Consider the following 16,148-nt stretch of genomic DNA (forward strand, 5'->3'; position numbering starts at 1 on the left):
GCCCCCATTGAATCACCACACTTTCCCTATTGTGTTCGTGAGTGAACAAGCCCACATAGTTTCCCAATCTTTAGTAGGAAACTATGATTAATGGCTTCAGAGCAAGCCACAATATGAAGCCATTGTTAAATTATTTTCATATCCTGGCTTGTTCCAGGGCTGTTGGCCATGATTTTCTTGTTCAAACTGAGGATTTCCTGGAATGTCTGCCTATGCTGAGAAGTGATTGGCAGTGAAGGTTGGTCAATCCCCATTGATCAGTAATCGTCACCAGAGGCCAAAGTGTCTTGAGTGCCGCCATGAATGTACTTTAATTTACATGGCGGGCAGAGACTGGGTTCATAGTTCTGCATGTACAGTCCCCCTAGGTGCTGTATCATTGTTCACTTCTGCGATGCCCTATGTCATTGGCTATGTGTAAAATAAATCATTTTGATATCTCACGTAGTAAAAAGTCCATTGCTAAATTCCTGAGCATCATCACTGCCATTTTCCCCCCTCATCATTCTTTTGTGGGTCTGTTAGGGTAATGCTATTGTTGGAGCACTTGTGAATCTTGACTAGAAGGCGTGTAACATTCTTGACATTGTGCTTGCAGACTCAATGGACTGGGAGATACTATTTCTTTGATCAAAGGAAGAATTGAAGAAGTTGATTTGCCCGTTGACAAAGTGGATGTTGTCATATCCGAGTGGATGGTGAGTACACAAATATGTTCTCTTAGATTTTATCAGCAATACTTGATCTGATTTTAGTGAACTTTGTCACTGTGTGTTTAAATTATATATATTGTCAGATGTTTTGGCATTATGTGTGGGTATGCCAAGGGGAAGGCATTACTGTGGAAGCAGTAATGCTTCTGAATGCCAGGAGGCAAGAGTACTCTTCTGCTCTTTTCCTGCCTGGTCACTGTGAAAATAGGATGCTGGACCAGATAAGCCACTGGCTTCATGCAGCAAAATAGTCTCATGTTCTTAATGAACAGCCAATATTTTAATTGTCTGTTCATATGTGTTCAGCTTCTACTTATACAAATTAGCCTGAGAAACTGATGCAAATTATGCGTGATTTTTGTGTGTGTAAACAATCCAGGAAGTGTGGCTAGAGCTTTCTATTAACATGACATGATAGTGTATCTTTCAAAATGCCGCATTTCCATAACACAACGGGTAATGCGGTATAAAAGGAATACTAGAAACCAGGACAGAAGCGCTGTGATTGGGGTGGGTTGGATACCAAATTGCATCATAGTTGTTCCATATAACTTTCTTGTTTGAACAGCCAGGTAATTATAATTGTGATGGCATATACATCTGGAAAAACTTCTCAGAAATAGAAATAGTTGGTGAGTGTTAGAAAAGAAGTCCTGCTATTTTTATACATATATTTGGGCATCAGATCAGCTTCTCTAATGGTATTGCAGCATGGACATTTGAGACTTGCATAAAGCCAAATATCCTTGGGAAAATAGAGAAGACTTGTGGTAGCAGGCAATGTTCTGATCCATTTATTTGAGGAAGATGTTCCTTCAAAACAGTGGAATGAAGTGGTGCATCATAATGAAAAGGTCAGAAGTATTTTTTTGTGGGGGTGTGTGGAGAAGATCTACTTGCTGCCTTCTTCAAACTTAAAAGTGAATGAATGAATAGTCACTGCCAGCAAATGTATTTATGTTTCTTGGATGGCTAGCAGCCCCGTGATGATAAATATTGTAGGCTGATTCCATTTTTCATACCATACATAATTTATGGAAGTCTAATAAAAACGTACGTGACCTACTTTAAAACCTAACATCTTTTGAAGAAACTGTTGATATACTCCAGTAGAGCTTTCCTGCAGAAATTTAGGGAATAAGGCTGCTTTATGAACATAAGATTCTGTGTTGTAACAACATTAGACTGGAATAGACACCTGCTTATGTATTTGATTATTAACTGTTTGACTTCTGTGCTATTCTAGCTCTTCTGTTTTACTTAAATACTCCCGTTGCACACTTGTACTTGAATATACATCCTTTGTTTGCTGGCAAGATCTCAGTGATTGTGTTCAGATGTACTGCTAAATGTTGGTTTAGCGCTATCCTCCTCTCTAGTTCATGCACTCTCTCTACCCTCAGGGCCGAGAGGAGAAGTTTGGAAGCTTTTGCTATTTTAGCTAACTACAGCCTGTTACCTCCAAACCAGAAAATGTTTAACACTGTGATTGGTCTCATAACCCATGGTTTGAAGCAGGCTTCTTCAGAAATTGACCACAGTTGGTTTTGAACTTTGTTTTCTGGTTTGAAGGAAGCAACAAGCCATAGCTAAGCAAAATCTGAACTTTTCCGAACCGAACTGGCAAGAGTTCAGGAACCTTGAAAGGAGGAAAGACTTACATAGCACTAAACTATGGTATAGATTTTTTTTTTCTATCTTGGTGCTAACAGAGGTACTTTAAATATCTTAAGTTACTTGTACTGTATGTGAGAATCTATACAACATGAACCTTGTTGGATGAAATCCTTTCCACAATTATTTGAGAATTAAAGGTAAAGAGACCCCTGACCATTGGGTCCAGTCGTGGCCAACTCTGGGGTGGCGGCACTCATCTTGCTTTATTGGCCAAGGGAGCCGGTGTACCACTTCCTGGTCATGTGGCCAGCATGACTAAGCTGCTTCTGGTGAACCAGAGCAGCACACGGAAACACCGTTTACCTTCCCGCAGGAGCGGTACCTATTTATCTACTTGCACTTTGACGTGCTTTCGAACTGCTAGGTTGGCAGGAGCAGGGACCGAGCAACGGGAGTTCACCCCGTCGCGGGGATTCAAACCGCCGACCTTCTGATCAGCAAGCCCTAGGCTCTGTGGTTTAACCCACAGCGCCACCGGCGTAATCCTATTTGGGAATTAGTCCTGTTGGAAATAGGACTTTTTACATGCAAAGGATTGTACTGTTAAGCAGCCATGTTAGCAAATGAAGAATAATGTTAAAAATCTGCTGCTTTTAGAACACACTGCAACAATACTGTTAGGAAGACAGATATGAAATAATTGGGGCTAATATTGTAGCAGTAGTTTCAAAGGCTTTACTCGTGCACTAGAATGGCATTTAGAAGCGCTTAGAAGCATGTGTCAGTGTTTACACACAATGCGTATATTTTTGTGCTAGTTGGAAGCTAAGAAATGTGTCTTGGGTATCGTTCATATTGCAGGAGCAGTGGACTATATATCTTAGGTGAGCAGGCTTTGTGAACAAGGCTGCTTTGTATGCAGTCAGAATTGTGCTTCTGTTCCCTCGAGGTACAGAATTTTAAGAGGTAATGCTGTTTTACAGTAATTAGGGTAATTCTACATTCAGTAGTTAACTGAAATGAGAACGGCTGTGCAATATGCTGGTGCTAGTTTTTCTGAACATTCATTTTATCAGTTGAGGGGGATGATTCCATGTGTATGTACACCTAGGAGGAAGCTTTTCAGCACAGGCTTCACATTTCACCCCATGTTTAGTTTCCTTAAATGTTCCTACTGGAAATAATGAGTGCAGATAGCAGAACAAGCAGAATGCCTTAGGGTTATGGGCTGATTCCCCCCCCCCCAAATTATCATGCTAGTCTGGAAAGGGGAGACTTTACCTTTGGAAGCATGTTGTAGAATCTAGGACAGTTTGCACCTATGTTTGATGCATCTCTCAGGAGGGCATAGAGCTGGCAGTGTCCAGGACTATTGTCATATTTGTGGTAGACCTCCTCAAGCAAGTTTTCCAGTGGCAAAGGGGTAGGCAGTGCCAGGCAGCAACAGCGATGGGCAGTGGCACTTCTCCATCCTCTTGGTACACCTTCAGTCCACCCTGACAACGAGAACTACTGTACAAGACATTAGAACAAAACCAAAGACCTGCTGGATCAGATGAAACGATAGCTACCCAGCATCCTATTTCCCACAATGTCCAAACAGATGCCAGTGGGAAGCCCACAAGGAGAAGGGCAAATAGGGCTCTACCACTGTTACTCCCAGCAACCAAGCATTCAAAAACTTGATACCTCTGGTCCTGGAGGTCCAAATAGCCATCAACTGCATCTTTGTTTCCTCAGGGTATATGTGGCCTTTGAGGCAGTTGCTGTCTTTTAAGATGGAGATGACTAACGTAGCCCTTCAGCGAATAGCCAGGGAAGATGGGAATTAGTTCAACATCATCTGGATGGGCGCAGGATGACCACCCTTGCTTTAAGAGTGGCATATGTTTCCCTCGTGGCTTTTGTTATCACTGCAGCATTGTTTGAACTAGGATGGAGGTGGGGAACCTAAAGTTGTTGGACTCCAACTCCCATCAGCCCCAACCCAGTATATCAGTGGTCAGGAATTGAGGGAGTTGGTTTCCAGCAACTATCTAGAGGGCCATGGGTCCCCCATCCCTAAACTCGGAACAGATAAGTAGGAGAAGTAGGTTAAAACTAATTGAAACTGATTTGAACTAAACAGTCCTTGGAATGTGGATTTCTTATATAGACAGTGTTAAAATGATGACCTTCAATATATTTCAGCTTCTGAAAATGTAGGGTGTAACCAGCTTCTTTTGAGAGATGCAATTTCTCGCTCTGCAACTTCTAACCTGGAATTGTAATGGACTAAATATCCCCAGAAAAAGGAAAAATATATTTCATGCCTTAAGGAAAGACCAATTGGACTTGATTTGTTTACAAGAGACGCACGTGACAAGAGCACATAGAAAATTATTGATAAACAAAAGATTGGGACAAGAATTTATATCTTCAGATAGAGTAAAAAAGAGAGGAGTGGTGATCTATGCAAAGGAAAGATTGCAACCGAAACAAATTTTTAAAGATGATCAAGGAAGATATTTGGCAATTGAAATTCAATTTCAAGGAGAAAAGTTTTTGATAGTGGGAATCTATGCACCAAATGAGGGGAAAGCTGAGTTTTTTAAGAAGTTGCATGAGACTTTGATGGACTACATGGATTACAACTTAATTATGATGGGAGACATGAATGGAGTAGTTTCAACAAATATGGACAAATCACAAAGACAGGTAGTTACAAAAGACGGAAGACTACCAAAAACTTTCTTTGAAATGACTGACAATATGGACTTGATTGACATTTGGAGAACAAAACACCCATTAGAAAGAGAGGGAACCTTCTTTTCTGAAGCCAAAATGACATGGACAAGGATTGACCAAATTTGGGTGACTAGCGGTATGGCATCGAGTATAAAGAAAGTGGAAATCTGCCCAAAAACCTTCTCCGACCATAACGCAGTAAAGATGGTGATGAAGCAAACAACAACTGGTTCCTTCAGATGGAGAATGAATGACACCTTACTTGGAGATGAAGAGATCTGTAAGAGGGCCCAAAAAACTTTGAAAGATTACTTTGAAATCAATTTGAGGACTAAAGTAGAAAAAAGAATAATATGGGACGCAAGTAAAGCCGTGATGAGAGGATTTTTGATACAACAAAATACACTAAAGAAAAGAAGTCAAAATGAGAGGAAAGAGAAAATCTTGGAAAAGATAAAAGAAGGGGAAAGGAAACTAAGATCGAAACCAAAATCGCAAGAGATTTTAAGAGAAATTAAATTATACCAAACACAATTTATGGAATTGATGAATCAAGAAATAGAATGGAAAATTAAACAAATGAGACAAAAGACTTTTGAATCTGCAGATAAATGTGGCAAGTTACTGGCTTGGCAAATAAAGAAGAGACAAAAACTCAACACGGTAACAAACTTAGAAGTGAATGGAAAGAACATATTCAACCCAGCTGAGATTAGGAACTGTTTTCAGAGCTACTTTAGACAATTGTATACACAAGGGCCGCAGAAAGAAATGGATATACAACATTTTCTCGACAAAAATGGGCTGAAAAAGATCTCTCAGGAAAGTAAGACAATTTTGAATCAGGAAATATCAGCACAAGAAATAGAAGGTGCCATCCAAAGTATGACGCTGGGCAAATCTCCCGGACCGGACGGATTGACTTCCAAATATTACAAAGTTTTGAAGGAAGGGTTATTACAACCCCTGAAGGAAGTCTGTAATGAGATTATGGAGGGGAGAAGGGCACCCGACACGTGGAGGGAGGCCTACATCACACTTATACCAAAGACAGAGACTGAAAAGACCCAACTTAAGAACTACCGACCCATCTCGCTACTAAATGTGGATTATAAAATCTTTGCTGATATTTTAGCAAAGAGACTGAAAAGAGTTTTGATGGAGGAGATTCACGGAGACCAAGCGGGCTTTCTCCCGAAAAGGCACTTGTCGGACAACGTAAGGAATATAATTGACATTTTGGAAAAGTTGGAAGTGAATATAAATACTAAGGCAGTTTTGATATTTGTGGACGCCGAGAAAGCCTTTGACAATATATCTTGGAGTTTTATGCTGAAGAACCTCCGGGGGATGGGGGTAGGCCAAGGGTTTGAAAATGGTATAGGTGCAATATATTCTGATCAGAAAGCAAAATTAATTGTAAATAATGTGGTTACAGAAGAGTTCAAGATTGAAAAAGGGACACGTCAGGGGTGCCCTATCTCCCCACTACTCTTTATATCGGTCCTGGAGGTTTTGCTAAATATGATTAGGAAGGACCAGTTGGTTAAAGGGGTTCAGGTCGGAGCTAAACAATATAAATTGAGAGCATTTGCAGATGACCTGGTACTTACATTACAAGAGCCAGAAGCTAGCACGAAAAGAGTTTTGGAAATAATTCAAGAGTTTGGTCAAGTGGCAGGATTTAAATTGAATAAGTCAAAGACTAAGGTATTGGAGAAAAATCTAACACAGTTTGAAAAAGAAAGGTTTCAGAATGTGACAGGGTTGACTGTGGTTAAAAAAGTGAAATATTTGGGGATAAATATGACAGCTAAGAATGTGAATTTATTTAAAGATAACTATGAAAAAACTTGGATAGAAGTGAAAAAAGATTTGGAGATTTGGTCAAATTTGAAGCTTTCCTTGTTAGGTCGAATTGCAGTTATAAAAATGAATGTATTGCCAAGAATGTTGTTTTTGTTCCAAGCATTGCAAATAATGGATAAGACGGATTGTTTCAAGAAGTGGCAAAAAGATATATCTAAATTTGTCTGGCAGGGCAAGAAGCCCAGAATAAAATTTAAGATATTAACGGATGCAAAGGAAAGAGGGGGATTCGCCCTGCCAGACTTTAAACTGTACTGTGAAGCGGCAGCTTTCTGCTGGTTAAGAGATTGGCTACTTCTTGAAAATACAGATATTTTGGATTTAGAAGGTTTTAATAACATCTTTGGGTGGCATGCATATTTGTGGTATGACAAGGTTAAAGCACACAAAGGCTTTAAAAACCATATTGTCAGAAAAGCACTACTAAATGTCTGGACTAGATATAAAGATTTGTTGGAAAACAAAACCCCAAGGTGGCTGTCGCCAATGGAAGCTAAGGCAATTAAAAAGTTAAATATGGAGTCTAAATGGCCAAGATATTGGGAAATTCTGGAAAAGGAAGGGGGCAGATTGAGATTGCAGAGTTTTGAGAAACTAAAAGGGAAAGTGAGAGATTGGTTGCATTATCATCAAATAAATGAAGTGTTTAAAATGGACAGTAAAATAGGCTTCCAGGTGGAAAAATCAAAATTGGAGACTGAATTGTTAGAATCCAGCACTAGAAATTTGTCAAAAATGTATAATTTGCTGCTGAAATGGAATACACAGGATGAAACGGTTAAATCAAGTATGATTAAATGGGCTCAGGACATTGGTCATAACATTATGTTTGCTGACTGGGAGAAGTTGTGGACCACCGGGATGAAATTTACGGCATGTAATGCCTTAAGAGAAAATATTATGAAGATGATCTATAGGTGGTACATAACCCCAGTCAAGCTCGCAAAGATTTACCATTTGCCTGACAATAAATGTTGGAAATGTAAGGAAAAGGAAGGCACATTCTTTCACCTCTGGTGGACGTGCCCGAAGATTAAGGCATTCTGGGAAATGATCTATAATGAACTGAAAAAGGTATTTAAATATACCTTCCCTAAGAAACCAGAGGCCTTTCTCTTGGGTATTGTCGGCCAAGGGGTGTTAAAGACGGATATAACTTTTTTTTATGTATGCTATAACAGCAGCAAGAATACTCATTGCGAAGTACTGGAAGACACAAGAGCTACCCACTCTGGAAGAATGGCAGATGAAGGTGATTGACTACATGGGCCTGGCAGAAATGACGAGCAGAATCCGAAACCAGGGAAGAGAAGCAGCGGAAGAAGAATGGAAAAAATTTAAGGACTATTTAAAGAAATATTACAAAATTAATGAAAGTTAGAATGATGTTGGACTAGAAAATAAATGGTTACTATTAGTAATGGATAAGATAAGGAGAATAAGGAAGATTAAACTAAATTAAAATAAGGGAAGATTTGCTGAATAATTGATTAGAAATTGGAATACAGAAAAGGGAGGCATGAGGAAGTCGGAGAAGAAAGGTATAAGAAAATAAGATCTGAAATTGTACTTGTTTTTGTTTTTGTTTGTTTGTTTGTTGTGTTTATTGTATTGTATTGTTATGTTTTTGTGGTTATAAAAAATTCTTTAATAAAAATTATATTGAAAAAAGAGAGATGCAATTTCTTGTAAATTGTTATAGCCTACTTCAATTTTGCCTATTGTGTCTTTTATGACACAAGCTTTCATTTGAAGCAAGAGACTTTCCTTCCTTGACAAAAAGCCCCCCCCCCCCCAATTCTATTTAAAAGTCAAATTGGGCACAGTAACCTTTTTTTCCACCAGCCAGGACAGTCTAATTTGATTTAAATTTTCCTGCTTCTTGACGTAGAACAATGTATAACTACAGGAATACGCCTCAAACAATCCTTTTTATTGCTTACAATAGTGTGCTTCTATAAAGAGAAAATGATTTCCTCCTTTTAGTTCATCTGATTGGATGATATTCTGCTAAGTCATACTTCATAACTTACATCCATAGATTTCATTGGCTCTATTGGAATAGGAATGAGTTGAATATCACCCAGAGTGAACATGTCAATTGCATGCCATGGTTTTGCTGCTCACCTAAGTCATTAATATTCTGCTCACATATCTGTGCAGTACAGAACCCTTTGCTGTAATTAATTTTGAAGGTGCTAATGCGAGGTTTTTATTTTTTAAAAAATCCTGAACCTTGTCAGTGTAGAAGCAGGAGACTCCCTGAGTATCATAGGAGAAAATGTCAGGTATAATTCTCTTTCCAGATGGCACCCCTACAGGTGAGGCAGCAGCCTGTGAAATTACATTCTAAATTATACCAGAGATGAGCACCACACATACAGCAATGCATTCAGAGATTAGTAATAAATGACTTGATTCAATATGAGGGATAGTTTGTTAGTGAGATGCAAGGATGTGATATTTCATGAGAAGTAAAACTTGCAGGACCAAATGCCAGTGAGAGAACACAATGTTTATTGAAAACCAGCATAGCAGTAGTTTGACTCACCTTTTCATACAGCACATGACAGCATAAAAACATTGGGTTGCAGCCAGTAGTGGTTTTAGGCTAGTGGGTAAAGAAGATCAGTAGGTGATCTGAGAGGCCAAAAATATATGTGGTGGGAGAGATGGCGGTTCATTACTCCTGCCATAGATTATAACAATAAAAGTCAGAATCAATTAAAAAAACAAAAAAACAAAACAAATGAGCAACAAAAGATCTCTCAATGCAATAGCCATAAAACCTCAGTCATTTAACCAATTAAAGATCATTTGCGCTTGTGTACATTCTTGCTGGGTTGGATAAAGTGATGCACATTTGGTCAAAAATCCTAATTTTGCATATATGCTCACATAGTGTGAACTGATGGTGACTGACCAGGAATGAGACCTTGGAAATGAAGAGGATGTAGATCTGGATCATTAGGAAATTCAATCATTAGGGATTGAAAATAAAATAGCCAAGACCAATGCCATTACACAAACCTATGGTGTAAATAAGTTCTGATCACCGCACCTGAAAATCATAGAATAATAGAGTTGGCAGGGATCCAGGGGGTCATCTAGTCCAACTCCCTGCAATGCTGGAATCTCAACATGCCGTCTCCCATCCAATATAATACCATACCAACCCCTGCTTAGCTTTGCCAATGTGCAAGCAGTTTTATTGCTGCACCGAGTGAGTACTGTAGAGCTGAAAAGGGCAACGAAAATGATCAAGAAGAGGTTTGAATAACTCCCCTACAACATTCGGGGCTCTTTCGTTTAAAGAAAAATTGTTTTTTGTGGGGGAACACAGGAAACATGATCAGAGGGATTTAAGATGATGCCTGGCATGTAGATAGGGATAACTTTTTCTTTCACTCCCATGATCCTGGAACTCTGGGACATTCAATGATGCTGATTATCTGAATATTCAGTGTGCAGTTAAACTATGGAATTTGCTTCCACGAGAGGCAGTGGTTGCCCAATGGCTTTAAAAGAGGATTAGATAAATTCATTCCTACTGATGGCTGTGTTCTATCTCCACTTTTAGAGCCGCTATGCCTCTGAATGCTAGCTCAGTTGTCGGGAAGAGCACCGTTGCACACAGGTCCTGCTTCCAGGCTTCCCACAGGCGATCTGGTTGGCCACTGTAAGAACAGAATGCTGGACTAGATGAGCCTTTGGTCTCATCCAGCAGGGCTGTTCTTACACTAGCTGAGGGCTAGTGTTGGCTCTATGCAGCAAGTAATTCTTTCTGACAGCATAAACATCGTGCACACTCACAGTCCTCTGACCTGCCACTTTGAAGGGAACAAGAGGGAACATATACTGAGCCTCTGTTCTGCAAAGGCAGGGATCTCTTCAGAGACCTACAATTTTACTGCAATTTGGATTGTGGATGGGGAAACCTACACTAATGGCAATAGTAGTGGGAATTTATTTCACAACACTGCGTATTTCACAGCACTAACTGTTAAAGTGCTTGTGGAAGTAATTGTTAAATTACAGCAGGCATCTGCAGTAGAGAGAGAACAGAATAACTTTCAAAGGATCCTCCAGTACTTGTGCTTTGAAAAACAAATTTTAAACTGAAAAATGTATTCAAACATGGAACCTGATTAAATTGATATGTAGCACTGTCTCCTTTTCATTGTGGTGCTTTTTTCTCTCCTTCCTCTCATTTTCCCAGGGTTATTTCCTTCTCTTTGAGTCAATGCTGGATTCTGTCATTTATGCAAGGGACAAGTACCTGGCAAAAGGAGGCTCAGGTTAGTTCTAGAATTCTAATAAATAATCAAGCTCTGGGGAAACCTAAAAGATTTAGATTCTGCTATGCATGACTAAGAAAGTTCTTACCTGCGATGAAAAATGTTTCCATTAGCGGAAGCTCCAAGGCATTCATTTCATAGTATGGGTAATACAAAAGCATTAATGGGGTACTTGGGCCTTAAACGAAATAGCATTTTCAAGAGCACTTTGACTTCTTCAAGATATTGAAGTATAAACCTTGAAAGTTTATTTTTAAAAATCAGTAAATAGCACGGCAATAAGGTAATCAGAAACTGAGCATTGAAATAGCTGCATTTATCTAACTCAGCTGGGTAGCTAACCTGGCTAATTTCTAAAGGTTCATTAATATACTGGCTATTCTGAGCATGTAATGTTAAACCCTGGTTTAGCACTCCTCCCATACATTTGGGAGGAGGAGTTTGGCAGTGTTTGTTTCACTTTTACTGAAGCTTGGCTTGTGATTGTCTGAACCAGTATACCTCTGAATACCAGTTGTGGGTAGGGAGAGCTCTGTTGCACAAAGTGCTGGACTAGAAGAAACTTTGGCCTGATCCAGCCTGGTTTTATTTCTAAAACCAACTCTAGTAATTTCAAACCATGGTTTATGAAGCTGCCATGTTAAATTTGCCAGAGTTCATTCTAAACTAGGATCCCTGGTTCAAGCATAACAAGTGAAACTAAACTCATACAAAGCCTAATCTTCTGAACACGTGAGAGAGAGTGTCAGGAGTATAATGTATGCAATCTCTATACTTAGGTTTTGCTCATAGCAGCTCATCCACAGGACACTAAACTGTGCTTTTGGCATTGCATGTAGATGCAGCTACTGTATGACTACAGAAGCCCACTTTGCCTTTGAAAGGATGACACCATTTACCATGTTGACTAGTTGCCTGGGTTAAGAAAGAATTAGAGGAGTACTAGAGATCTCATGCTTGGTAATCTGCTTTGGTTATCTTTTCCATTCATAAAACAGTCTTGTGTGCCTTAAAAGTGCCACATAATACTCTTGTTGCTCTTGCTGTGAGAGGCTAACACTGTGACCCCTCTGGAAGTTCACTTGTTTGAATAAAGACCCGATTTTCCTTCTGTGGTGTATTCAAGGAAGTGGGAACCAGAGATGATTGTATGGTGTGGTGTTGCTGTTTTATGTATCTCTTTAATTCTGGGTTTGTGTTTACCTTTTTATGCCACCCTGGAAATGGAAAGATGAATTAATACATACATATGCAGGGTTTTTGTTCTAAATTGCACATTGCTACAGAATCACCTGCCATAGTCATATAATAAATTTGATAAATTATAGAAACCTAGGCATGCCATTCTGTAGCAATGGTAATCTATGGGTGTTCTAATATATTTCTTCCCTTCTAGTTTTTAGAGTCCCATGCATTCATCACATTTTATTTTACACTAGTCTTTTTTTCATTGCCTAATATGCAGGCTTTTATGAAATTGAAATCTGAGTATATTTTAGATTTTGTTCTTTTTTCCTGTACACTTCTCCAGAACTCCAAAAAACTGTTTCTTAGAAAACCAGTCTCTGTAGCAATGATAAAAAGTGATCAACATTGGCAGTGCTTGTTTCATGCTGCAAAACCACTGGCTAGCTTTCTCTTCCTAGTTTATCTATAGAAACTGTTCTAAACAAGCTGAAATTCTGACCTGTGAGTTTCTCCTTTGAAATACCTACATTCTTTACTGCTGTTTCAACTGTTCTTCTCCATGACTAGGTCAAGGACTCAGGCAGAATTTTATGTCCTTTCAAGTTGGAGCAAACACCTGTTTGAGTTGTTTCTTGGTGGGAAATTGGTTTCGTATTAGAGACCTGATAAGCACTTAGATGAGACGCGGGTGGCGCTGTGGGTTAAACCACAGAGCCTAGGACTTGCTAATCAGAAAGTCGGCGGTTCGAATCCCCGCGACGGGGTGAGCTGCCGTTGCTGTACCTGCTCCTGCCAACCTAGCAGTTCGAAAGCACGTCAAAGTGCAAGTAGATAAATAGGTACCGCTCCGGCGGGAAGGTAAACGGCGTTTCCGTGCGCTGCTCTGGTTCGCCAGAAGCGGCTTAGTCCTGCTGGCCACATGACCCGGAAGCTCCCTCAGCCAGTAAAGCGAGATGAGCGCCACAACCCCAGAGTCGGCCATGACTGGACCTAATGGTCAGGGGTCCCTTTACCTTTTTAAGCACTTGGATATAGTTTGGCCCAAACCAAAACCCGCTCCATATGTATTTTCATTCCTTCTTCCTGCTTATAGAGTTAGATTGTGGAACATCTAATTCTGACTTTCTGCAATAGGAATTGTTGAGTCATCTGTGCTCACTGATCCACCTACTAGCAATGTGCACAGCTGGATGGCTTAATTAAAAATAGTGCTTAGCCGGGGGAAATATTTTCAAGGCAGACTGCAGCATTTAAAGCATCCTGGGAATTTGGACCTTTGCCCATCTTGTAGTATTACAAAGCTGCCAAATATTGCTGCTTCATGTTTTATATTTGGCATGTCTCTGTCCAAAATAATAAGAGAGTTGCTCTTTTACTCTACTGTCAAACCATGGGAAATATTAGTGGGGAAAGCACTGTGTCTGTAACTAAGCGCAGAGGGGAAATAGTAATTTGAGTTGCTTGAGAGAAACATGGATGGTACAACAGGTTGAGGTTCAATAAAATTGAATTATTTTCTACAGCCTGCTTGCTTTTCCTCTTGGGTGAATATATAGTTTGAATATATAGTTTCGCAGAACCTGAAGAAAACAATCCTTACTCGAGTTGCAAATGGTACAGCTGTGCATTTTTAAGTTTTTCCACCTCCAGTTCTTAGCACTAAGCACTAAGCCAGTGCAGCCAGCAAATTATCATATTGTCTAAGACAGGATTAGGCAACTGGCAGCTTAAGAAGCAAATCTGGCATTTTGTAGTGGTGGTGTCATTTCACAGCCCCAATGGGTTGTTCCTGTTTGTCTGTCAGTGGAGCTGTAGGAGGAGGAGGTGGTAGACATCAAGTTGCATTCACAGAGGACTTAGATTGAGTGTGTGCTGCTGTTCTGTGTCCTCTCTCTCTTCTTCTACTTTTCAAGCAGGCAAGTGATGAGCATAGCTGTAGGGAGGGGAATGTTGCTGGCCCAGCATAATGAAGGTTATCTCTGTCCCCTTCTTCGTAGTTAGCTGCCAATGCAGTGTAGAATGATGTAAATTGGTTGGTAAGAACTATGTTCCCTCTTCTAGTGAGCTGAAAAACTGTTCGTTTTTCTGTTCAGTAGAAATCTAAGAATAGTGGAATGGATGAGAATTCACTACCATGGATTCACTTGACACAGGAGCTGTCTCTTTTGAGTATAGTCTGGGTATTACTGATTGTCTGGCAGGATATTTGTGAGCTGTTATTGATATAGGTTAATTAGAAATGATATTGCCAATGTCTCTGTATTTGATGCAACAAATTTTATGACTGCATTTTTGGATTATACAAATGCTTGTGATGCATAGTGCGATATGAGTCAACAGAATTTCTATACAGGGAATTAATAGATTTAATAGAATTTGTTAGAGATGTCAAAAAACAGGAAAGAAGGCCTGTTGGTTTATAGTAAAGCAGGACTTCCAAGAAATCCATTATCCTAAGTTACTAAGAAAGCGGTTGACTGGTTTTAGGAAGTCACTTGAGTTGAAGTAGTTTCCTGTAGCGAAGAGGGAAATGATAGCAAATCTTTGGGAAAGGATAAGTAAATACACTATGGATTGATAATGTAATAGATGCGTAATATCCCATTACTTTTGAACCAGTGGCTTGTACTGAATACTAACGTTGACATAAAAAAAATCAAATGACGTTCAGGTATGGCTAGAAAACAGTTCTTCGCTGCCAGACCTTCAATTTTATTATGAGGCGGTTTGTTTGTGTTGGCTAAGGGAATGGATTGTATTGAAAAATGGTCACATTTTAGATTTGGAAGGCCATGATATTAAATTCAGCTGGCATGCATGTCTTTGGCATGGGAAAGCTAAAATCTATAAGAGTTATGTGAACCATATTATTAGGAGGAATTTGTACAGAGTGGGGAAAATATTAAAACCTTTTAGAAGGAAAAACACTCCTATGGTTATTGCCAACTGCAGCAATTACAATCAAGAGCATCAACATGGATAGACAGTGGGCATCCTATAGATACTTGCTAGATTTCACAGGGAATGAACCCAGATTGAAACCTATGGAAGATCTAAGGAGCCATGTTACTGATTGGTTACAGTATTATCAACTTTATATGTTTAAATTAGATAAGAAAAAAAATTTTAGACCAAAGCTCACAATATGAAAGAGTTATTGCAGAATAAGGAAAAACTATTGTCTAAAATGTACAAACTTTTATTGGAATGGGAAACAAAAGACGAGCTGGTTAAAGCCTCAATGACCCACTGGGCAATTGATATAGGGTATAATATAGAACTAAACCTCTGGGAGAATCTTTGGCAGAAAGAGTTGAAATTCACAGCATGCTACATGTTGGAAGAGAACTACAAGAAAATGATTCATAGATGGTATCCAACCACAAGTAGACTAGCTAATATGTATAAATTGGAATCGGATGTGTGTTGGAAATGTAAAGAAATAGAAGGAACTTTTTTCATATGTGGTGGGCATGCAAAATAGTTAAAGAATATTGGGAAATGATATATAATGAGATCGGGGAAAATGTTTAAAACAAGGTTCCCCCCAAAACCAGAGGCATTCTTGTTAGGAATGGTGCAGACAGAGGTGCCCAGGTCTCAGAAAAACTTAGTTATGTATGCAACAATGGCGGCTCAGATCTTGTTAGAACCAAAATGGAAGGTGAGGGAGGTGCCTAGTAAGAAAGATTGGCAACTTAAGATGTTAGAATATGTAGAGTTATCAAGTCTAACA

At 39.4% G+C, this 16,148-nt stretch overlaps 1 protein-coding gene across 2 annotated transcripts in view; it reads left to right on the plus strand.

Annotated features, from left to right (window-relative positions):
- The window catches only part of PRMT3 (protein arginine methyltransferase 3), a 65,411-nt gene that overhangs the window by 20,255 nt on the left and 29,008 nt on the right, over window positions 1-16,148 (plus strand). For both annotated transcript variants that reach the window (XM_053389104.1, XM_053389115.1), the window contains exons 10-11: window positions 599-698; window positions 11,146-11,224. In XM_053389104.1, the coding sequence (XP_053245079.1) occupies window positions 599-698; window positions 11,146-11,224 (179 nt within the window). The remainder of the gene's footprint in view (window positions 1-598; window positions 699-11,145; window positions 11,225-16,148) is intronic.

This window comes from Podarcis raffonei, chromosome 1 (assembly GCF_027172205.1).
Source record: "Podarcis raffonei isolate rPodRaf1 chromosome 1, rPodRaf1.pri, whole genome shotgun sequence".
Classification (NCBI taxonomy): domain Eukaryota; kingdom Metazoa; phylum Chordata; class Lepidosauria; order Squamata; family Lacertidae; genus Podarcis; species Podarcis raffonei.